Source organism: Aspergillus costaricaensis, assembly GCF_003184835.1.
Source record: "Aspergillus costaricaensis CBS 115574 unplaced genomic scaffold BO79scaffold_4, whole genome shotgun sequence".
NCBI lineage: Eukaryota > Fungi > Ascomycota > Eurotiomycetes > Eurotiales > Aspergillaceae > Aspergillus > Aspergillus costaricensis.
Genome location: NW_020291804.1, coordinates 380,847 through 403,667, shown reverse-complemented (window position 1 = coordinate 403,667; position 22,821 = coordinate 380,847). Strand labels below are relative to the sequence as shown.

General features: G+C 50.5%; 9 protein-coding genes across 9 annotated transcripts; 4 read left to right on the top strand and 5 right to left on the bottom strand.

Moving 5' to 3' along the window:
• Positions 1–217: 217 nt before the first annotated feature.
• On the top strand, positions 218–1,402 carry BO79DRAFT_188081 (phosphoribosylaminoimidazolesuccinocarboxamide synthase). The gene is made up of 3 exons (XM_025680575.1): positions 218–421; positions 505–880; positions 947–1,402. The coding sequence occupies exons 1-3, from the start codon at positions 272–274 to the stop codon at positions 1,321–1,323; spliced, it is 903 nt and encodes a 300-aa protein (XP_025543491.1). The 5' UTR covers positions 218–271; the 3' UTR covers positions 1,324–1,402.
• A 58-nt stretch (positions 1,403–1,460) lies between these two features.
• BO79DRAFT_166326 (CIA30 family protein) lies at positions 1,461–2,748 on the bottom strand. The gene is made up of 3 exons (XM_025679313.1): positions 2,601–2,748; positions 2,290–2,523; positions 1,461–2,208 (listed from the first exon to the last, which is right to left on the bottom strand). Exons 1-3 carry the CDS (start codon positions 2,686–2,688, stop codon positions 1,481–1,483), a joined length of 1,050 nt encoding a protein of 349 aa, XP_025543490.1. The 5' UTR covers positions 2,689–2,748; the 3' UTR covers positions 1,461–1,480.
• Positions 2,749–4,052: 1,304 nt separating this feature from the next.
• On the top strand, positions 4,053–5,184 carry BO79DRAFT_224955 (uncharacterized protein; the record flags this gene model as incomplete). The annotated part of the gene is made up of 4 exons (XM_025683707.1): positions 4,053–4,210; positions 4,267–4,396; positions 4,472–4,562; positions 4,616–5,184. 4 exons carry the CDS (start codon positions 4,053–4,055, stop codon positions 5,182–5,184), a joined length of 948 nt encoding a protein of 315 aa, XP_025543489.1.
• An 811-nt stretch (positions 5,185–5,995) lies between these two features.
• Positions 5,996–6,323, bottom strand: BO79DRAFT_251156 (uncharacterized protein; the record flags this gene model as incomplete). Its single annotated transcript, XM_025685853.1, has 2 exons — positions 5,996–6,117; positions 6,185–6,323. 2 exons carry the CDS (start codon positions 6,321–6,323, stop codon positions 5,996–5,998), a joined length of 261 nt encoding a protein of 86 aa, XP_025543488.1.
• A 760-nt stretch (positions 6,324–7,083) lies between these two features.
• On the bottom strand, positions 7,084–13,216 carry BO79DRAFT_166322 (mediator of RNA polymerase II transcription subunit 12). The gene is made up of 9 exons (XM_025679312.1): positions 12,172–13,216; positions 11,511–12,108; positions 11,257–11,461; positions 10,567–11,205; positions 10,213–10,511; positions 9,284–10,163; positions 8,896–9,190; positions 8,621–8,847; positions 7,084–8,567 (listed from the first exon to the last, which is right to left on the bottom strand). Exons 1-9 carry the CDS (start codon positions 12,773–12,775, stop codon positions 7,563–7,565), a joined length of 4,752 nt encoding a protein of 1,583 aa, XP_025543487.1. The 5' UTR covers positions 12,776–13,216; the 3' UTR covers positions 7,084–7,562.
• Positions 12,893–13,644, bottom strand: BO79DRAFT_54875 (uncharacterized protein). Its single transcript, XM_025689409.1, has one exon. The coding sequence runs from the start codon at positions 13,427–13,429 to the stop codon at positions 13,010–13,012; it is 420 nt and encodes a 139-aa protein (XP_025543486.1). The 5' UTR covers positions 13,430–13,644; the 3' UTR covers positions 12,893–13,009.
• A 2,409-nt stretch (positions 13,645–16,053) lies between these two features.
• Positions 16,054–18,562, top strand: BO79DRAFT_138159 (SUI1 family translation initiation factor; the record flags this gene model as incomplete). The annotated part of the gene is made up of 9 exons (XM_025678148.1): positions 16,054–16,090; positions 16,171–16,221; positions 16,295–16,326; positions 16,397–16,413; positions 16,554–16,651; positions 16,717–16,737; positions 18,080–18,154; positions 18,265–18,357; positions 18,414–18,562. 9 exons carry the CDS (start codon positions 16,054–16,056, stop codon positions 18,560–18,562), a joined length of 573 nt encoding a protein of 190 aa, XP_025543485.1.
• Positions 18,563–19,348: 786 nt separating this feature from the next.
• BO79DRAFT_188070 (uncharacterized protein) lies at positions 19,349–21,087 on the bottom strand (the record flags this gene model as incomplete). The annotated part of the gene is made up of 5 exons (XM_025680574.1): positions 19,349–19,663; positions 19,753–19,900; positions 19,955–20,010; positions 20,084–20,749; positions 21,040–21,087. The coding sequence occupies 5 exons, from the start codon at positions 21,085–21,087 to the stop codon at positions 19,412–19,414; spliced, it is 1,170 nt and encodes a 389-aa protein (XP_025543484.1). The 3' UTR covers positions 19,349–19,411.
• Positions 21,088–21,114: 27 nt separating this feature from the next.
• Positions 21,115–22,748, top strand: BO79DRAFT_284891 (uncharacterized protein). Its single transcript, XM_025688295.1, has 3 exons — positions 21,115–21,543; positions 21,613–21,720; positions 21,795–22,748. The coding sequence occupies exons 1-3, from the start codon at positions 21,173–21,175 to the stop codon at positions 22,288–22,290; spliced, it is 975 nt and encodes a 324-aa protein (XP_025543483.1). The 5' UTR covers positions 21,115–21,172; the 3' UTR covers positions 22,291–22,748.
• Positions 22,749–22,821: the final 73 nt, after the last annotated feature.

Sequence of the window (22,821 nt, the reverse complement as noted above, 5' to 3'; positions counted from 1 at the left end):
AAGATAATCACTCTCGATACATCTACTTTCCATGACTCTATTTACAACTGCAACTATATCAAATGTATTCCTGCCTCAGGCACACAACCCCGCTGGCTCTTATCAACCCACCAATTGCGGGCGTCCAAAGTATGACTCCCCCACGAACCCCTCCATTGCGTCCCCAAACTAACCTCCAAACTACTAACTTTCTCTAGCCTTCATTCCTTTCAAACTTCTTCTGTATCCACGCCCCTCTCATACACCCATTGTCTCCAATCCACCCCAAACAATGGCCACCGCATACACCCAAACCGACCTCCAGGGCGCCCTGCCCCTCATCGCGCGCGGCAAGGTGCGCGATCTGTACGAGATCGACGACAAAACCCTCCTCTTCATCGCGACCGACCGCATCTCCGCCTACGATGTGATTATGGAAAATGTACCCTACCCTATACCATCCATATATACCCAGTCCCCTACTCCCCAATGCACATGAACCAATACTAATAAAGAGTCAAACAGGGCATCCCCAACAAAGGCGTCCTCCTCACCCTCTGCACCCGCAAATGGTTCGAAGTGCTCACCACCGCCCTCCCCACCCTCCGCACGCACTTCCTGACCCTCGACCTGCCCCCACAAATCCCCGAGTCGCTGCGCCCCGTCCTCCAGAACCGCAGCATGCAGGTCCGCAAGCTCCGCATCCTGCCCATTGAGGCTATCGTGCGCGGTTACATCACCGGCTCCGCGTGGAAGGAGTACCAGACTCACGGCACGGTGCATGGTCTTCCTGTCAAGGCCGGGTTGAGGGAGAGTGAGGCGTTCCCCGATAGACCTATCTATACCCCGAGTACGAAGGCCGAGTTGGGTGAGCATGATGAGAATATTCATCCGGATAAGGGTATACCCACCCCACATTTAATTACTATTGTTTGGTGGGAGAGATGAAGGCTAATTGTTGGTATAGCTGTTGAGATCATCGGAGAGAAATACGCCGCTATTGTCGCTTCTTTGTCTGTTCAGCTGTACAAGATCGCCCACGAGTATGCGCTCACCCGCGGTGTCATCATCGCTGACACCAAGTTCGAGTTCGGTGTTGATGAGGAGACTGGTGAGGTGGTGCTTGCTGATGAGGTGTTGACGCCGGATTCGTCGCGGTTCTGGCCTAAGGATTCCTATGAGATTGGACGGGGACAGGCCAGTTTCGATAAGCAGTTCCTCCGCGATTGGTTGGTCAAGGAGGGGTTGAAGGGTAAGGAGGGTGTCCGGATGAGCGATGAGATTGCGGAGAAGACTAGTGAGAAGTACAAGGAGGCGTGGGAGAAGATTACCGGTGGTAACTAAATTAATTATCAGTCCTGGTATGGGCTTTGTATGAGTTTTAAACAAAATGTCATAAAAAGGGAAATGGTAGACTAGTTAGGCACTAGAAAGGTTAAATTACTGTTTTGTACAATCTAGATATGGTATCAAGTTAGTTACTACTTTCCTGCATCCGCACCTACGCCTCCCACTCATCCTTCAACCCCTTCAACCCCTTCGCCTTAGGCTCTCCACCCTCCTTCACACTCTCCCTCTGACCCTGAACCTCCTTCTTATCCTTCCCCCTAACCTCACCCATCCACCCGGTCATCACCCCCTCATCAACCGGCAACGCATCCGCCCCACAAATCCTCCTCTCCTCCTCAATCTCCGCCTCACTCATGCCATTCGTCGCCCAAACCTTCTGAATCCTCAAATCATACGGACCCTCCACCCGATCCGTCAACCCAATACCCACACTCTTAATCCGCTGCCGAATAATCGACGTCTGCGGCTCAACCACCATACCGTGATTCGTGCGCACAAACGAGTTAAACGGCAACAGGATCGTCTCCCATCCCGTCCCACCAGAGGTCGTAGCACTCGAACTACCACTCCCCATGACAATACTCTCAGGCGGAACATCAGACAAAGCAGCGGGAATGCTACCATTAGGGTACAACCGGTCCGCTAGATCAGAGGAGTCCGCGTCAGAGGTAGAGAAGGAAGGCTGGACGCGATGATGCCGCGTGTAGAGACGGTGTTGGTGGATATCGGTCTCGACGATGGAATCGGTCTGGATGTTGACGGTGTATCGACGGCCGTCGGATTTTACTCTCAGCGCGAGGTAGGTGTACGGATCGACGTCCCAGAAGAGTCGGCCGAAGAGCCAGAAGCCGCGGTCGTGGTTGCGGAAGGCGGCGTAGCCTATAATTTTATTATCACGCATATTAGTCTGAGTATTCTGAGTAGAATAAAGGTGGAAGGATATGGAGGAGGGGGGTATACCTGTCCGCTCAACCCGCCAGTTCTTGGGAAGCTTGGTCGAGATACTTCCATGGAAACGCGCATGTGCTGGACTGTTCGTGGCTGGGTCCGCAGGGACGTAGTCTAGACTGGCGGTGCTGTAACCTCCGACGACGCGGTCGGCCATGGTCTTGCAGCCGGCGACGGACGACTCATCTTCGAAGTCGAGGAGGACGTAGGGCTTGGTTGGGGTGGAGAGGGCTTCGTTGTTCCAGGCTGGAGTTTCATTTTTATCAATCAGTTTATCGGTCTCGATCTGTTAGTTTGGTTAGTGGAGATGGGGAGAAGCGCACCGATTCGGGATAGACGGCCGAATTCCTCAACGCTGCGTTTGAGGAAGCCGGATGGCTTTGCAGCTAGGCACCGGGCCGTGGGAAACATGTTGGCTTGGGTAGATAGAAATCAAGCCAATTGGGGGGATGTTGGTGCAGGTGTAAAGTGCCGCGGCGATGCGTCGAGGAGATTCTCGGACCTGCGCATGACGTCGGAATTTCGCTGGCCGTGCGGGCCTGAGGCAGAAGCTGTCCGGTTTGGTCGTCCGGTCTCGGTGGTTGAGGGGTCACCGCCTAGGGAGATATAAATGTGTAGGCTTCTGTGATTTATGGTAGCCTGGTAGCCTGGTGTGCAATAGGCTATGACTTGACGATGCAAATATGAAGGTGAGTATAACAGTAGTATCTAGTCTGCCTTTTTGTTATGTCGTATATCGCTAATTTTATCTCATTTAGGGGACTCCTTTGAGAGCAGCTAATATTGATAGGGCATGGCTTGCCAGTATATTCATTCTAATAGGCTCTGGTCTATGAAATAGCCACTGAATATAGGGGATATCTTTGACGCGGAATTCTTGAGCAGCAGAATTGCTGTTGGCCTACACAGAACTAAGTACTAGTCATGTGTAGGTCAACAACTATCCTTCCTATCAGCATAGATTCGCCAGTTGTCTGATTCTGCTGGCAGAATCCAATGCGGTGAGAATATCAGCTGTCATGATATGCGTGTATCCCACCAATCATCTTGTGAGCGCATACATCGGTTGTTGGCCAATGATATGAAAGTGCACGCTGAGTCAAACGACGAGATGGATGCAATATTGGAGTTGAACTAAACAGTGAAGATGTCTCTAGGAGTTCATACAAGCTATCGGAAGAGTGACCTAAATTGAAGCTTTACTGTGGGCCTGTTTTCAAGCGGAAACCACCCCCGAGTGAACAGCCTGCTGCTCTCTTGATATACTGGCATTTTCTGGTGGTGTGGCAATCATCACAAATGATTCCATTTTGCTATATTTGGCAAGCCACGAACAGGTCTACAGTCGAACAGCGAGCCCAGAGCGTCAAGGATTTTTTATGTCAGGTAGATATGCTCTTCATTCGCGAACATACAGATCCTCAAGCCGTTTGACTTCACATCTGTTGAGCCCAAAGGATTCTACAATCTTGCATCAGTAGTTTCTCTGCTTCTGAGATAATCCATAACCTCGTCTCGACGTCACAGCCAGGGAGATGCCTTTTGGCCTACCGCTGCGAGGAAACGGCAATTTCCTCAGCCTTCCCTCTTCTCTTTCCTTCCTCACCACTCTCTCCATCCAACCTCCATCAAAATACCCTTCTATCGCACTGGTTATTCCCCAACAATCTATTCTCTGCTTGTTCTACAATAAGCCAGATATACTCGCCTCTTTATTGATCCTTAGCCCATATACTACCTTAATAATAGTCTCAAGGTGTAGTACAACAGTCGTCATGGCTGCGCCGTTCTTCGCCCCCCATCCCTCAACTCCCCAGCCTCAGCTGTTTCATCCATCCTCATCTTCTCCTGGACATCAGCCACAGTCGCCTTGGATTACCAGAGGAAACGCCCAGTTAAGGCTCCCCACGAATGCCTGTGTGCATGTGGGAAAGTAAGAACAGCTCTTCGTGACGCATACCTCGTTCCTAGAATCCTAACGCTGTCTAGTCTCTCCAGCGGCGTCTGTCCGAATATCCTCCAGCACGAACTGGAGCAGCTCTTCTCCCAGTTTGGAGCGTGCTGGGCGCAGGTTCGCGCAGGAAGGACAGGTCTTTATAGCGGTTGGGTGCAGTTTACAGTAATCTACCCTTTGTACTAGCGACCGATTTGTATACTATAAAGTAAGATCAGAGCTAACCAACTTCGCTTACAGGATAGGTCCCACGCTCAAGCAGCTATCGGGCAGCACCAGAATATCTTCCTCAGAGATCGTCCTCTGAGGGTAGAGGCTGCGAACGGCCTCAGTATGTCTTCCTTGCTGACTCTACAAATACCATCAAGTCTGACAGTATCGCAGGAAACCGTGGAGAGTCGGTGGTGAATCACGATGAAAGGGCTGGGCTAAACACCTCGCCACCACTATATATACCCTCCATGGCCATACCGCCCTGCCTGCCTGCCGTGTACGGGCCTCCTTTATTGTATAGCTGGTCGCCGGCTGTACCAGTACACGGTAGTCTTCACGTACCTCCTCCTGTCTCTGGTGCTTTACCTCCCGCACCATCGTACCCTACTCATCACACATTATCATCGCAAGCCCCCAACGCACATACAACACAATCACCTTCCTCCTCTTCTTCTTCGTCAAGCAACAATCTTGACACGCAGCCCACGACACCTGGCTGCGATGATGAAGTAGAATGCGAGGCCAATCAAGAACGGGAAGGCATCGAGACCAGCCGGTTCAACCTTCCCTGTGACATGCTACTATCCACTGGCCGCACAGTTAGGGACTACGTTAACGAAATGAAGAGGATACGAGGTATCGATCTCAATGAAGAGGCCACCCTTGAACTCATCCTGGAGGTGGAGGAAGAGGCACGGGATCAAGGTCTGTTGCCTGTGTTGACGTCCAAGCCAGACTAAGTGATATCAGTTGGGATGAAGACGAGAGGTTTCTTGTAAACAAAAGCGCCTCTCTCTCTTGTTTCTCCTCTTGCTTTTTTTCCCTTTCTTTATTTCTCTCTCTCTCTCTCTCTCTCTCTCTCTCTCTCTCTCTCTCTCTCTCTCTCTCGTTCTCTTACGTTCTCTTTTCTCCCCACATTTTTCTCTCTGGAATATATAGTCCATTGGCGTTTTGAATATACTGGGCTGTCTTTAATCATACCAGTAAAAAATGACCAAATACTCATATCTGCAATCATTTTTTTAGTTCCGAGACAAATATTACACATTGTTCTTCATTTATATGGATTTATATGGTTCCATATTCATGTATCCAGACTCAAAAAAGCAAAAACAATATTTGCTGACAAGTAGTAGTAAACAGACCAACAGAATAGTCTAATGTCAACAGCCTACTACATGTCTAAAGCCCCACACCTACTCCCCCAACCCAGTTCTGAACCCAACCAGCGCAATAAAACGCAAATGCATACTCTTCCATCCCAAACCCCAACCCTAAAGACCAACAACCGGACCACAAACAACCCCTTGATCATACACAGGAGAAGAACAGCAACTAGCCTCCTGTTCTACCTTCTCCGCAAATAGCCACCAAATCAGTACCATATGTTGGCTGTCGGGGAGCTGTTCAATCTACAGTGATGAATGAGTAAAGGCTAAATAGGGATCTGCAGAGAGTAACCAAGTTCAATTATTAAAAGGAAAGGACAAAACTTTTCAAAATTTCCTCGAGATATCCCAACTCCAACCTTCAGTACTGTTTAAGCATCAATCACCGGATTACAGACATCCTCCAGCAAAGCAAAGTATCAGATATAACACAGCATCGAGCCTCCTTCTGCTGCGCTTTACAAACGGAGTTCAACTCGGCAGTGCTGGTTGGGGTTGTGCTAGCTATAAAGACGATAGGCAGTTAGCAGTCACATATGTATGATACTAATACAACAAGCAGCCAACTTACGTTCTCCACAGTTCGAATGAAATAGGCCCGAGGGATCGACAGTGCAGCACTTAGGGGTGTTGTTCTCGGGACAGAGGAATGAAGCGACAGCGAGGCTGGAGGCCGTGGCGATTAGGAGGGAGATGGCGAAGGTCTTCATTTTGAGGTGGAGGTGAGTGATTGAGAGGAAGAATTGAAGAGAAGAGGAGGTAGTAGTGGTAGTAGTTAAGATATTGGATTGTTTTGATGAATGGATCGATTGATGAGTTGCAAGAACAGATCGGGGAAATATGTTGGGCTTTAAATAACCTCCTTTTCGATAGAATATTTGCCGCATGGGGCATACGAGGCCCCCGAGCTGAAAAAGTCCTCGACGGGAGAAATGGGCATTTCTTGGGTGAAATCTAAACTTACTTTAGTAGTGTATCCAGGTTAGTATACACTGGGGATGATCTTGACGAGTATCTCAGAGATACATAACATGCATGAGTCAGTTACTTATTTGGTAGTAATGATCAGTTAGTAGTATATTAATGTGCAAGGATGAAAGATTTGTACATTTACTGGCTACTGTATACATTCTTGATCAGACAGTACCAATGTGGTAACGAAGTAGGTCATGTTCGATGTCTTCAGGAAAATATTTCCGCCTAGTAGTCTGTCCTCAATTGCGGCCGACGGAATGCGGAAAACCCAATCTCAAGATCTACAAAGCTCGTTTGCACTAGTTTTAATATTATCATATAGATGGATAACTAGCTGCATGAAGAACCCACTATCACGAATCGTGATGGGTGCACATTGTCGATTTGGGGAAATTGGTATCGCTTGAAAGCATCCTACTGTAAAGCGTTACTACTATCAGCCACTACTAGAAAGATACCTGCTGTTCTTGTGTCATTACTTTAGGAGTAGGTATGCATCATGCCCAAGTAATCTCAAATGCCGCCCAAGAGATAAACAGTACATGCTTATGCACAAAATCATGCCCTGATCGAAATATTCAAATGCCAGTTTCAAATACTGATGCCAATCGTAAATGCTATATAAGTATGAGCCACCCAACCCACCAAAACGCCCGTCTCTATCTTATATACAACCCCCAGATGCCCTCGAAGAAAGTAACCAAAAGCAAAATCCCAAAAACGGCAATAACCAGTGCACCCTTGCTCGCCAACATCGATACCCGCGGTCAGAATGATGACAAATGAACGAAAGAAAATAACCAAAAGAGTGATGGAGGAAGGACGTAACAGATCCTATAGGTATAGCAACATGAGATTGACAATATATGCAAAAATATGGGTATGGTATCGAGCAAAAAGGCAAGCACAGCACATGAAGGCTCAAATCATGGAGAGAAAACAGTGAATTATATACGGTGTGAGTTGCGAATTGCCTAGGCTCTGACGCGTCGGGCGTCAAAGTATTTTAGGCTCACGGCAGTGTCGTTCATTCCGACAATTGGAGCAGCGTCTTCGAGAAGTTCCCAGGGGCGGACCGGATACGCGCCGAGAACGCGACCACGGTACTGCAACCGAAGGTGGCTTGCAATGCAATTGACACCTTCAGATAGCCCAGCTGGTAGGCCCGACGCTGAAGAGAGGCTCTGTGAATTGGGAGGCCCGCCAGCAAGATTGCCAGTGGGTGTTGGGGTTGAACCACCGGCCGCAGGAGATGGTAGAGACGCGGGCTGGGATGAGTTAAGCGTTGGTGCATCCATCACGGGCCCGAGAAGATAGAGGAACCGGGAATCGTTTTGGAACTGAAGAAAAGGAGGGCATTTCTCCTTGAGGAAACGGGCACATTGTTGTCGTGCTTCGTCCGGGAACGTATCAATCAGGGCGGCTGCAACGTCCAAAGCGTGGGTCTGTAGTAGAATCCCGGGACATGGGCGGTAGCTTTCCGACTGCACAGGATGAGGGAAATAATTCGCTGACGGGTAGAGGCGAATAACTCGGTCCGGGAGACGTGCGAGAGTGATGCAGAAGATAGAGACCAGCATGCGAGCTTGTTCTTGGAGACCGATTGGTTTAGGTGTTAGTGCCGCCGTATTGAATGCTGATCTGTGAATGACAACGAGTCTGAGCAGAGCCGAGAACCAAAATGCAAGGCTTCTTTCGAAGTTCGAACGCGCCTGAGCTATCTGACACGACTCTGCGGGAGTAGCCGGGTTTGGCTGCATGGTGATGAATTTCTGGAGAAGCAACTCCATTTTTTCCACCAACATTGGCGCAACAGATGGTACACCCGTTTCAGGAATACTATACGCTAGCTTTTCAATAATTGCCAGATAAAGCCGAGCGGTTTCAATGGAGTTTGACTTGTCCGCCACTGTAGGATCGCCGACAGGCTCTTCCAGAATAGGAACAGAAAGAAAGCCCTTTTCAGCTCGCTCGCGGATCTGCAACAGTCAGCGAAGATGAAACAAGAGCAAAGGGTTGGCTATTCTCATACCTGTCGCACCGCATCCTGGTTCATCAAACTCACCAAACCGTACCAGTGGGAACGCTTTGAGCGAGCATCAGCCATCGCTGCCTTGAACATCACATCCACGATACCATTGTCGACTCCATTCCCAGCCTCTGCATTAAATAAGAGCTGGAGCTTCAACTGACAGATAGGGAGCGAGAAGTCATTGTTCATGCCAATGACTCTCTCAGCCTCAGACATAGCCTGGGGATCTGGAATTGTATTAGCCTAGACCTAACAGGCAGGGAATGCAAACAAACCTTGTGGATTGAAGCTGAGTAAAGCATCGAGAGCCTTTTGTAGGATCATCGTGGATGCCGGATCTTGGCCAACTAACTTTTGCGTACAACATTGTACCATGCGTTCTGGTTTCTGTGTGAGTAGGGTTTGTAGCAAAAACATGGCGCACTTTGTTAGGTCTGCCGCGTTCGCTTCACCCGCACTTCCTGTCTGCCTAGTACTAATCAGTGGCACAGCAGCACGGATGATATTGAGGCACTCTTCGGGATGCTTGTCAATGAATTCTTGTTGCGCTAGATAGTAGCGGTACGTGACCTAGACAGAAGGGTTAGACAACTGCAGGGCATGCTTCAGGACTAGCAGAAGGAAATGAGGGTGCGTAGCTAGAAGCAAAGTGACAATGCATACCATATCTGTGTAACGGCTCCCGCTCGGCTCTGGTGGAACTAGGAGTTCAAGAAGATCCAGCTGCAGATCCGTGACTTTGGGGACTACGGAGGCTATCCTTTCCGATTGCAAAAGCTTCTTCACAAGCATCACAAATGCATGTATGGTAACGCAACCAACGCCGATAAGAGGAGGTAGGACACGGACCATTGCGAACCGAGAAGGTGACTTTAAAACACCACATACCCAGCGAACCAGCCTGGCATCGAACCGCTTAGGATGGAAGGATCTCAGGTAAGCCAGGTACCTGCATATGTCATTCGCCGACAGTTTGACGTGACCATTCTCGTTTGCCAAGGCCCCAGTCAATGAATTGAAGATAGAGTCCATAGTGGATTCATCCATTCCCCCTCCGGAGAATAGGATCTGATCTAGCTTCTCCTGGAACGAAGAGTCGGCGTCATTGAAAGCCATGGAGAGATTGTCCGACAGCGGAGATGGTGCAGCTAGGGCGGACTTGTTCTCAATACGAGACAAATCTTGACGCAGAAGAGCAACGGTGTTGAACTCGCTGGGCATCCGTAGCCCCAACTCGATCAGTGAAAAGATGAGATCTAAACCGGGCGCTCCAAGCCTCTTGAGGCGAGCATAGGACTCAACAAGCCCTTTGAAGAGATCTGTCGCAGCACCAATAACACTCAAAGAGTCGAAATGAAAATTGATGGTATCAGCAACGGAGGCCAGAACAATATTGTCATCGCAGTTTGTCGCCTGCTTGAGCACGTCGGCAAGCATCGAGATATCTCCAAAGCTTTCCAGTACGTCGCGGATATTATAAAACTCGACGGGAGTGAGCGCAGAAACACCCGAATCAGCAAGCATGGGTATGTGTGCATATTTCCTAGCAGCTGTTAGGACCTGGGAATACTTCAAGGGAGTGAAAAGCGTACCTGACTGGATCACGACAGTGTCCAGATACTCCACGACGAATCCACAGTCCAATCTCGGATTTGACTGCCCATGTCAAACTCGACAATGGCTGGTCGGTCAACATTGCATCACTTGCCTGTGGCCCAAAGATTTTCGGAAGGCGTTGAGCGATAGACGCTTTGACAGTTTCAACAGTTGATTCCTCATGTGAAGCAGTAATTCCGGCGCGACTCAACAGCGTGTTGCGGAGGTTACGGACATATTCTGGCAAACGGGCCAATGGAAGTTGTATAAGAAGGCGTACGTCGGCCGAAATAGCCTACAGTTCACTTGGTCAATATAATCGTCAACCAACGCTAGAAGAGGCATCTGACCTGATTTTGATCGGGTAAAGGATCGTTCGCTACCCCTTTCGCCATCAGCCACTGTAGGTACCTGCCCACAGAGAATGTCTGAGACCGGACAAGTTCGGCGATTATGTGATAGACATTGTCCATGTTGACGCGACTGGTTATCTGAGTGTCCGCAAGGAAAGCGAGAATATAAGATTCAACATCCATTCCCGACATCTTCCACTTCCGAAGCAGGCGAACACTCGTATACACGCGGCGGGACCCATGACGAAACGGAGTCGCTGCCCACTCAAGTAACTTCGCGACCAGAGTAGCCTTGTCTTCCACGGCGTTCAAGCAGGCCGAGGACGTGGACAAAACATCGTGTGCAGACCGTATGGAATCGAACAAATGAATGACATGTTGCTGAGGCAATGGTTGAGTCGTCCCTTGGTGGTTAGTGGGCAACTGAACTCGTACGTTACGCTCCGCAAGGTTCTGAAGTGTTGTCTTGTCAGGTAGTTCCTTCAGATTCAAGCATGAAGCGATCAAGTCCTTGTATTTATCCCAGGATGCCGGGAGGATAACAGAGGACGTGTGCTCGAGTACCAATCTCCTGATGCATCGAGATAAACGATCAACTAACGGTTCCAGGGCTGTAGGTTGTCCTGGCTGCTTGATCTGTTACACCAATTAGCTATGAAATATATAACATGTAATTGAGGAGCGCACCAAACGCAGCTTCTCCAGTAACACCTCAGCCAATCGTCGACCACGCTTCCGATAGCGCATAATATTGTTCCAATAGATACCGAGCATTAAGAGCCACACAGGCACGGTGTTTAGTGGCGCAGCCTCTAAAGATACCAAGAACCAACTGAGATATTGGTCGTGGTCTAGCAGTCGCTCGAAGAATAAACGCGATGTTAAGCTGACACTATGAAGGGTAAGTAAATATATAACGGGAAAAGAAAGGTAAGGCGTACGCATATGTCATCTTCATCTTCCAGTCTGATGATCCGCAAGCACCTATTACGCTTTCAAGGAACTGCTGGACAGTTGATGTCCAATCGCGGACCCATTTGGTCTCGAGGCCCAGAGCGAGCGTCCCGCTCGTGCCCTTTCGCTTGAAAGCACGGATTTCGTTAGCCCCGACACATCGGGCCAGCCATATAGCTCGCGGAACCGGGATTCCTTTGCCCAGACATTGATCGAGCAGCACCTTGCCTCGAATCCCATGGGGGATAGTCCGGCTCAGTCTGCGCAACGGGACGGACGGATTGGCAAGATCCCGAAGCCAAGCTTCACGTTTGTTATCTGTCAAAGTGACGCGCGGGGGAGGTTTAAAGCTCGACGGAGTAGCGATCGTGCTATGGGATTGGCGCTTCTCGAGAGCAGCGGCGAAAACGGACGACAGCATCTGAAGACCCGATCGATGCTTCAACTGCGCGTACAGAGATGGACGGGCTGTATTAGACTCGTTTTGCGAGACCTGCGTACGATCGTAATGTCCTTGCTTTGCAGTATGGTCATTCAGCGTATCTTCAGGGTGGTTGCCCGTCCAAGGGGAAAAGTCCGCGACTCCTAAACCAAAATCATGCAATTAGACGAGTTCTTACATACGGCCAATCGCGCGGATCGACTTACTCTCCCCTTTCAATTTTGGCGCAACAGGGGGCACGACAATACGATAGGGAGTTGTTTGCACTTCCTTTGTAGAGGCGACATCTGCTGGTTTTGCGCTGTTGCTTCCGGAGGCTTCTTGCGGAGCGGGCTTCCAAGGAATGAGAGGTAAAGGTGGCGGCGATGCAGGGTTCTTCCCTTGAGAATTGGTATCATCTTCCTTCGCTTCCACAGCTCCAGTCGTCTCCGAAATCAGAGCCTGGAACGACCATACTGGTCGACCGCGCCAGGCAAGCGGATTTGGTTTCGAACTTCCGGTCCCTGGGGTGCTTCTCGCTTCTCCACTTCCCGGAGCTGGACTTCCCTCAGGTGGACATGATCCCGGAGGCGCATCTAGTTTGAGTCGTTTCGCAGGGGGCTCCCGGTCCTGAGAGTCGCTGGTATTCGCGGTAAGGTCGATGACTGCCGGCTGTCGGGGTAGCGGTTGCGGCATGGACATTGACAGCTTCTCCAGCTGCGGGTCGGACTGAACCAGAGCTTGGGAAGCATCAACGCGTCCTGAGCCGTTATTGAGGGCGCGCAGGGAACGGCCCCATGGCTGGACGCCGGCGGAAGAATGAGGTATCATGTCAGCTTCATGGTGTATCCAAGCGTCGGGATCTGATCATTGGCACCGCGCCGTCACGACGGCTACACGACTATCCTCAGGGATGGTCACCGGACGCTTGTGATGTGGATTGGTGATGTGCCTGATAGAACCAGGACCGGTATACTACACATTCGATCCTTTCAAATTGACTCTGGTGCGGTTAAACGAATCGAGGAGCTGGGTGGAGCGGCTATGGGGTGGAGGAGACGGAGGTTAAACCCCGGTAACCGTCGCGGAACTGAGAGTTTCGGGGGGGGGCAAGGCGGAAAAGGTCAATGGATCCGATGGCGGAAGAGATGGAAGCGAAGATGCCCAGCGGAAGGGGGATAGTATAGGAAGGAAACCAGATAGAAGACCAAGAAGGGAGAAAGAAGAAGTAAAGTAGAAGAGAAGGAGAGATAGACCAGGAAAAAGCCGAAGACGGTGGCCGAAGAGAGCGAATCTGGAGATAACGTAAGGAGGACCAACTGGCACCTGTATGACCGACCTACCCAAGAAGGAAGTCGCAGTAGCCCGAGAGGGGGCAAGGATTACCGGCTCGAGACGGTAAATTATCCGGCTGACGGCTGCCAGTCCGCGTGGTGCAATACCGCTGTAATACCGGCTATGGGGGAGGGGGATCCGTATTTGCATTTGATGGATCCTCTTGAATTGATGATCGGAGCCAGCTTATCCATAGGTAATCCGAGGGCTGATAACTAAACTAGTACATACGTAGTAGTAAGTATGTACTCCGTAGTTAGTCTATCCCTGATGGTTGGGGCTAATAATACCCACAGAATACCTACATTGTACATATTCTAGTAGTAGTCAAGGCCCGGAGTATCTACGGTGTTCCTGCTGCTGAATATCTAGACTGAAACCAAATTAATTCCTGACTTACTGTACATATTTCTTTTTTATTTCTGTGCATCTTGCCTGATCTACCTGACTTTTCCTCCCCCAGGCTTCCCTCTCCGCATTCAGCAACTGACGCCGACTGACTCAATCCATGAAGAACTTACTCACTAACCAGAAGATTGTTTGGTCTGTCGGATGGCCTAGTCCACCGCAAGTGATCACGCTATTCGGTAAATCTATCAACCAATCCTGAATTGATCATCTTGGCATCAGATGATGGGGGTTCCCCTTCATTCGGATGATTCTGAACCTGCAACTCGACGCGATTACCTGATGATATCGCGGCATATCGCCCCATTCTTCCGCCAGTGGCTAGCAGGCTAGGATCGGATGAAAAATGGAACTTCCCAGGAGCCACTTGAATCAAGAGATAGGGACCATGGCGAGGCGACTCTCCGTGCCTAACCCAACCACAGCCATCTTAACTCCGCAGATCGGCCCGTTTTAAGGGCGATCCCTGCTCGACGGACAGTACTTTGGGATTGAATCCCAACTTGTTTGCGTCGCCTTACAGTAGTGACCCTCCCCCGGGGATTTATCTGTGATGCGCAATCTGTGCGGCGTTTGCAAGGTAATAGAATCTTGTCATGTTCCATCAATTCTACCTGTAGCACACACAAGGTGATACGTGTGCGATCTCCCTGGAGAGGGAGGGGCGAGGGATATTAATTTTCCCTGACTGTCACAATCGAACAAACATACGGTGAACAATTTTCAACTATCCGGTTCAGTATCCCGACTAAAACCAACCCTAGATGGAGACTATTCAAACTTTGCCTGAAGCACACTTCCGTCTCTTCCTTCTCCAAGACATTTTTTTCCCCCTAGTTTTTCGCCTTGAAACCCACTCTCCATCACCCTGTGGGCCGTTGGATCAAGGGGATCCCATTCTCTCGGATTCCTCCAGTCTTCTCCTGCCTAAGCGCCCCGAGCCCCGTCGGGAAGATCCATTGCCGAAGGATGTTAGACATGTGTCATGATATTATTCTTCTTGACCATCCCCGTCACTGCCATCTCCCATCTGCCATCTTCAAACGTCCGGCTGTGGGATGCACCCCCTCCACAGTGGCATGACACTGCGTGGGAGACTGTGAGGACCGTATGACTATGCCGTCTGATTCCAAGCTTCTCCGCATCTTAAGTGGCACATCGCTGTAGATCTTCCATGACCTTTTAGCCTGTAGATGGATAGATAGATATAGTGTTTTGATTGCCTTCAGGTCGCCACAATTCCTCCGGTCCTTTACGCACTAGAGCACCTAAGTCTGCCCTGTGCTACTGGGTATCTACTCAGCAGAGATCTCCTGTTTTAAATACGGGGAACAGGGATCCATGTGCTGAACGCACTGGATCATCCCGGAAACTCCGAGCGCACAGACTGGCGCATCACGGGCTGGTACCAGATACTGGCCATGGAGCAGCCTTTCAGTAACACCTATCCTAGCCGCAGGATGCAGTGCAACCCTGGCTGTCCCAGCTCGCAAATGGCCACGGTGAGATGAGCGGATAGGTACACAAGCATGGTCCGGATTAAAATCGGGGTTTGCGAAAGGGGCTGCTCGGTTCTGGACAGCCACGGAATGGGTCCTCCGTCGGAAGCCCAGCCCAACGCCCCCTTATGCACATGAAATAATTAATTGCAAAACAAATAATTATACGCCTTTTTCTTGGAATAGATAGATAGGTAGTGAGACTCCCCATCTCCTTATCATTTGATGTTTATTTTTCCAGGGAGCACTGTGCATGCGTGTGTATCTTGCATCGCCCGCCCGGTCAGAAATGGGAGGGTGGTGGTGTTTGCGACACCTGAGCTGATCTTGATTCCAATCGCTGACCGTATCACTGTTGATCGCCCCTATCGCTTAAAGTTAGTTGATCAGAAGTACAGAACAGGCTGACCTGAGTGTCTGATACGGCTTAACCCGAAGATGGGTGATCTCCGAAGGGATCTCTGTCTGGTCCCTCATCTCTACAGCTGTCCTCCGAAGGGACTAAGTACGCTAATCTTAAGGTGCCCGGCCTCGGAGCTAAGCAGTCACGCTTCTTGAGTGTAGTTTGCTCGATATAATTCGCTAGTCCAATAGTCAATATAATACGTGGCATTCGTTAAGAGATAGCTAGAAACTAGCTCTGATTGCGATCGTCTTTCGGTCGCCAATGCGTTCGCGAACTCATAATGGGATAATCTAATGGGACAACTTATCATCCGGGGGAGATAAACCTCGGATCCGGGCAGCCTTTCCGCTTTGGTCTTGGCGTCACGCATCGCTTGGTTGGCCTGTTCGCCTGTCTCTCAACCTGAACGAAGGTACCTCTTTCACGGCCTGTGCAGTAGCCTCGGAGTATCAAGCGACAACATGGCATCTAAAAAGGACATGCGGAGGTTGGACCTCGGTAAGTATTACGTCCTACTATCGAAATATTCAGCTTCCGATTTTGAGCGTGTGTTCGCTGACGTCGACGCCGACTACTAGCCATCCCCTACATTGACCCTCCCAAGAGCAAGGATGAGGCCGACATGTCTAGTATGTGACGAATGGATGATATATTACATTGTGGATGAAATAGCAAGGACAATGTGCTGATTGCCCGGTTCAGGCGCCATGTCTAGCACCATGCCTATGGCTGCGGTAAGTCGCGAACCCCGATCTGAAGATATCGTGCCTGTTCAAGCTTCAGACGCGCTAATACCTACGACAGATGTTCACCAGGAATAGGTGAGCGCAAGCTCTATTGCCTCAATTGTCTCTGTGTGTGTGTGTGTGTATTCTAACAAACCTTGCGCGCGCAGAATGATCGGATGGTAGGTAACAACATCTCCAACGTTTCAATGGTTGGCTAACTTGAGTCAACCCAGGGTCTCCTTCGTTTTCTCGCTCCAGTCCTGGCTCGGTGAGACTCCAGACCAGAAGAGAACTGCTTCGACTCCGGCCTATATGTCCGTCTTGATGTCCTGTACGTGTACACATTCTGCCCCCGTTACAAGGGACTTGTGAACTAACTGCTGCATGCGCTTATAGTGATGGCTTTGGTGGTTGTATGTTGCCAGAAAATCCCGACGAACGATAGGATCCTCTCTAATGTGCTTTCTATAGACCTACTTCCCCATCTTCCTGCCTCCCCAGAATGCGCGCGCTGCCCCGGGCGCTACTGCTTCCACCACTCCTTCCCCTTAAGCGACAACCGTTTCTGTGATACCATTGCCGACGAGTTCCGATACACTATAATACCACGAAGTTTTTCAGTTCACATTAAAAAGGGAAGAGTTGAAAAGTTGGGTTTGACGGTAGTAGAACGACGAAGGACATGAACAGTCCAGAGCCCTACGGCCACCTGTCATTTACTTTTCTGTACAGGGCGAGATTGTGATGCTATATGAACATCCTAATACCTCAATTGCCATAATATTATCATTATCTCTTTAGAGAAGCCTGAACATAGTTTGATTACCAAAGTTACTGTGGCGAGCTTGGGATGCCGTACTAGCCGTCCACAACACATTTCAGGGGTCCTGTGTCTCAGGCATCGGTGCACATGTATGGCATGAGCTTGGCATGACGGATTTGCTATGTAAATCATATGCTAGACAGCGATAGACAAGCTCAACACTGCGTAGAACCTACGTATGTATGAGGGGAGCCCGGGGGAAACGGAGGGAGGGAGAGGAGAGAGCCCTTGGCGGTTGCCACCGATGTCCAATCAGCGCCCCGATTTGGAAACCCAATTATAACATTTGTCTAGAAGCGCGACGCCTCTTCAGCCCGCCAAAAAGCTAAAGGGTAGCAATCAGAATGAACCTTGAACCTAAGAGACGGGCCAGTCATGGATGGAACGTACCAGATCACCGCGCTGGAAGGGGGGAAAGAGGGCTTAGTCACGGCCACACCGCCTTCCCCCACAAGGGCGCTAAGGCAACGCCGCGCCCCTCAAAAGGCTCTTCTGTTCTTCTTCCTGTTTCCTTCCCGACCACCACCTCATCCACTTTTGAACCTCCAACTCCAAGTCTCCCAAGACTCTACGATCACTTCGATTTCCACAGAGATCTAATTCTCTCCCCTCGCTCACTTCCTATACACCGCTTTTAAGGGCCGTTTACGACGAAAGGCCGAGTTTATGTCCATCGAAAACCTTAAGACCTTCGGTGAGTCGCTTCGCCACCTTTTCCCCCCTTCTGTGGACATCGTCCCCAGGCGCCCGCAGCACTGCCCGCAGCAGATGTTGGTCTTCCTGCGATGGTCTTTCGAAAAGATCATTCTGAAGTAGACTCTGTCTGCTAAGGCTTGGCTGTGTAGCCAGGGTGGTCCTTTTTGTCCCACTGCGTCACAAGTTGGCGGGGTAATATTTGGTCATGAGAGCCTGAGGCTGACACGTGCTCTTCCACAGACCCCTTCGCCGAAGCTGACGAAGACACCGGCGAGACTAAACAGTCTCAAAATTACATCCATATACGGATTCAACGTACGTTCTATTGTTGTCCCTTCCACGTGGTGCCTTCACCCCTGTCATCGTCGCTGGTGGCGCCACGCTATCTCACCATCTACCTATGACTAACACGTATTCGTCCACAGAGCGCAATGGTCGTAAGACCTTGACTACCGTCCAGGGTCTTCCTAAGAAGTTCGATCAGAAGAAGATCTTGAAGGTCATCAAGAAGAAGTTCGGTATGTTGTCGCCTACTACCTACCTACATCGCCATGCCACTAACATACCCTTTCAGCCTGCAATGGCACCATCGTCAACGACACTGAGATGGGAGAGGTGATTCAGCTGCAGGGAGATCAGCGTAAAGATGTTCAGGAGTTCTTGACCGACAAGAAGGAGGGTCTCGAGCTGGACGCCAAGACCATCAAGGTCCACGGTTTCTAAGCCAGACGCCACGCCCCCGTTCCGGTCCCTTCTTCCCAGTCTACGTTTCCCTCAGAGCGGTGCGGCAGGGGACAGTATATGTCCACCTGCCCTCCTTCTGATGTGGCATTGCGGTCCCCGCCACTGCCACGAGGGTTGTTCGGTCTAATATATTGTCTGCTGCTATTACCGCTCTTTGCCCGGAATACTGGACTTGGGCCTTTTGTCGAATTGATGCACTATCAAGTTGGTCATCTTTCCATTCGCGACTAGGCAATGGAAAGAGGCCCAGTGGGTCTGGCTTCCCTGACTCGACTGCTACATCTGGAATGGGATAATGACGGAACAAGGCGTTGGTAGATACCCAATATCTTCATAGATGATTTACTTCTTCTGTTTTCTACTTCTTCTGTGTCGTGTCTTCTGCTTGGCTTCGTGTGGCCACCAGTACGTGAAAGGACATATTTCGGCCTGCTTTGTTGCAAGGGTTGATTAAAGGATGGGGAGGCTTGGTCTCGATCACTCGTTATTCTTTAAATGTTCTAGTCGTTGGTGTGTTGCATTACCGCCTTCAACTGTCATTACCGTATCCTTGCTCGAGAATGAACTTTCATTCCTGGCGGAATGGTTTTGGTGAAATACTCTTTTTTCCTGCTTCCAATCTTTACTCTTACTCCAATCTTCGTAGTTGTCGTAGTTTTAAGCAGGTTACGAATGTGTCTAGGGAGTACACAGTTGTTGTGTCGTAGGTTTAAGCTATTTACGAACGTTGTATTAGCGCAAGAGGGTACACAATTGGAATGATGGCTAGTCTATGGAAGCAGGCATTGCGCCGCGGTACATCTGTCGATAAAACTAATCCCTTCTAGCTTACAATTCCCCAAGTGGAGCCCGCCCGTCCGACACTCGCATGCGAAGGAAAATAGCCACGGCCCAATCCCAAAGCTTGCGAGTGATGACGAAGACGGGCACTTCGGGCTCATTCTCACGCGTCAGATGCAACTGAAGGAGAAGCGATGACATGCTGACGAAACTGGCCACAGCCACGACGAGAAGTGCAGCTGCGGTTTCACGCTTGATTGTCGCGTGATTCTGGGTAGCATGGTAAAGGAAGGTAAGGGTCTGATTTGGAAGAAAGAAAGGGAGTTAGTTTGACACATTCCGATGATCCCAGGGAGTTATGCAATGAGGGTTGAGTTCAGGAAGCTTACAGTGGTAATAGATATCCAGGCGGGTAAAAGACAACGGGGGTCGGACGAAGCTCCGGAGAGGTAGAGGACCCAAGAAGTGATATAAGCAATCAAACCGTTTGTAGTAAGGAGACGAATAACAACAGCTGGTGGGGTATAGTTCAAAAGCCTGGGGAGGTTAGTGATAAATCACATGAATGTTGGGATCCGAGGTTTGGCATACCATCGAGACATCATACAATCAGCAAAAAAGTAGGAAAGATACGCGGATGCACTGCACTGTAGTCATAGTTAGACCTATGCTCCCAATATACAATGCTCCGAGAAAAACAGAGAAAAGATAATCACATACCCACATAATAGCCAAGGCCACCTCTGTTACCCGGAATCGTCTTTCAACATCCCAGTCTTGACTAACACTCCCGACAATCGCCGCCGCCCACCCCTCATGTCCTATGCCTGGTCGAATATGCAGCAGTTCGGCCAGGAAGGTGAAAGCACACCGGAGCCCCCACCACGCGGCGGGCACGGTGCTCAGCGCGCGACAGATCAGTAATGGCAAATACCATTTCCGATCAACTCCTAGAATGACGGCCACTCGGGGATGAAGGGCAGAAGGGACCGAATGACCAGCATCGTTGATACTAGGAGTGGGGGAGGTGGAGGAGGACGGGGAGGGCGGAACGACGGTCGAGGGGGCGGAGGAGGGGGCCACGGCTTTATCGTTGGAATCCACTTTTGAGAGTATGGAAGCCAGAGTAGTATAGAATGAGGAGTTGGGGGTCGTGGGAAGGGAATCCGACAGCGAAGCAATCAAGTCAGGTTCAGGAGAAGACGACCGGGCATGAGACGTTGAGAAGGATGGAGAAGCAGCATCACGATAAGGAGGAGCCAGCCTTAATACCCCGGCATATGCGGCCGTCACGCAAATATTACCCGAATAAGCGGCAGGCAGATCCGACGAGAAAGAGTTGTTGGTAGTGGTAGGTCCAGAGCTAAATTGTCTCTGTTCGGACCCCTAAGCGGTATAGTACTAGATTCTCTGTTTGGTGCACGGCGAAACTCCACGAAACAATCAGGTAGGCGGTGCTATGTCCGCGGCGGTCGGGAATGCTTGGGAAACGCAACGGAGGGCAAGTCCGAATCAATGAGCACACGCTCCTCCTGTCGTTCGAGAGAGAAGGCCGAGAAATGACGCTGGGGGAGATGCACGACAGGCGGGAAAGTGCATGGGAAGAACTTCAATCAAAGTGAAGCCAAATCAGCCAAAAGGCGAGTCTCGCGGCGGAGAACCACCCGCCACGTGACCCCGGGGCCGCTCGGCGGAATTTCTTTGGCTTCGTTTTCGCGCTTCATCTCTTGCGTCCAGCTCTCCCCCCGGCCTCTGCGTCTTGCTCTGTCCCGTCTGTCGAGGTTTTTCCCTCTGGCCGCTATTCTCGTCATGGCGTCCTCGCTGTCCAAGGGCCCCGTTTTCTCGGCCATTCGATCCAGCAACGCTCCCTTCTCTGCCTTCCACTCCGGTCCGGCCATTGCTACACCATGCCAACGCCGATACCTCTCCCAATCCTCTCAGCGCAGTGCTGGCCTCCGCGGCATGCCTCAGAACATCTCCATGCCATCGCCTGCTCAACCTAGTATGCGAACCCGGGGTAGGGGTATGCCTAGGACGGATCTCCCCCAGGACATCGGACTTTTGCCGGGCACCTTCATCCGGCCGCTTTGGAGAGACATGCCCTCTATCTTCCAGCAACCCTCGGAGCGTTTACATATGGAATGGCTGTGGATCAAGTCGGCTTTTCAGAACTTCGTTGGGTAAGTCCCTATCCCTCCAGAACCGCCGCTCAATGGCTGCCAACGTCCGAGCTGCTAACAATATACCAGAATCCTCGCCTACTGTAAATGGCTCAACAAGGGACTTGCACTCAGACTGAGAGAGCGTCGACAGATTGCTGCTGAATACCACCAGAGGATGTACACTGCATTTGCCGCGTAAGTGTCCAGTCCACTCGTCCTACGACATCTCCCTCTCCATACAACTCATTAACAATCCTCGCGAAACATAGCGGCGATACTTCTACCCTGCGCAAGGTGTGTTGCACCGGTCTTGCCAACCAGCTGAGCACCCGCATCGCTGCTCGTCCCAAGGGCGAGCGTGTCACTTGGAACCTGGACAGTTACATTCGCTCCCCGGGCACCTACTTCACCGGTGTTCGCGTCATGTCGGATCGTGCGACTCAGATCCCCGAAATCCCCAACTCCGGAGTTCGCCAGGTCGTCCTGCGCATCACCAGCCGCCAGTCAAAGGGCACGACCAAGGCATCTCCCAACGGTGCCCCCGCTGACAGCACCGCCGTGGCCAACAACACCAAGCAGCAGGACTGCACCGAATACCTCGTCATCCAGCAGTTCCGCTGGGCCGGTGAGGAAGACCAATGGCGCGTCTGGGGTCACGCTACCCCCACGACCGTGGAAGACCTGGAGAGTCCCTTCTTCGCCCGTGGCATGAGCTTGGCGGACCGCATGGAGGCCATGAAGGAGACGATGACTGGAAAGAAATAAGCCAGTCAACATCCGATCCTGAAACCCAAACCCACCATTTGTAAAACAAGACCTGAGTACAACCCAAGCCCTCCTCTCCACTTAGGGGCCACTCCTTGAACCAGCAAACAAGGGCCGTGTGTGGTTTGCAAGGCCCGCATTGCATTGTATTGATACGCAGTGACGAAGCACAGCATAAAAGTGTGTTCATCTGTTAGCTTGGTATCTGCTACTATTACTACTTACTACTACACATCATCTCCCCCTCCCCTCCCCCCAATCCTCTTGCATCTGCCGTTGGCTGCGGAATCATCTCACTGCTGCTTCGCATCCAATTCGATTCTTATCATGTGTTATTGAGAACTACCCGATACCATGCAGTCGATTGATCCTTGCGCGCTTTTGTGTTCGTCGTTTGTTCCTTGTCTTTGACGACAGACGGACTATATCTGGGCTCATAGCATATCATTCTCGCTGCGATTCTGTACTATATCTGATTGGCTATTATCTCACCAATTTGAGTCTTGTAATTATTTACATTTCAATTACTAC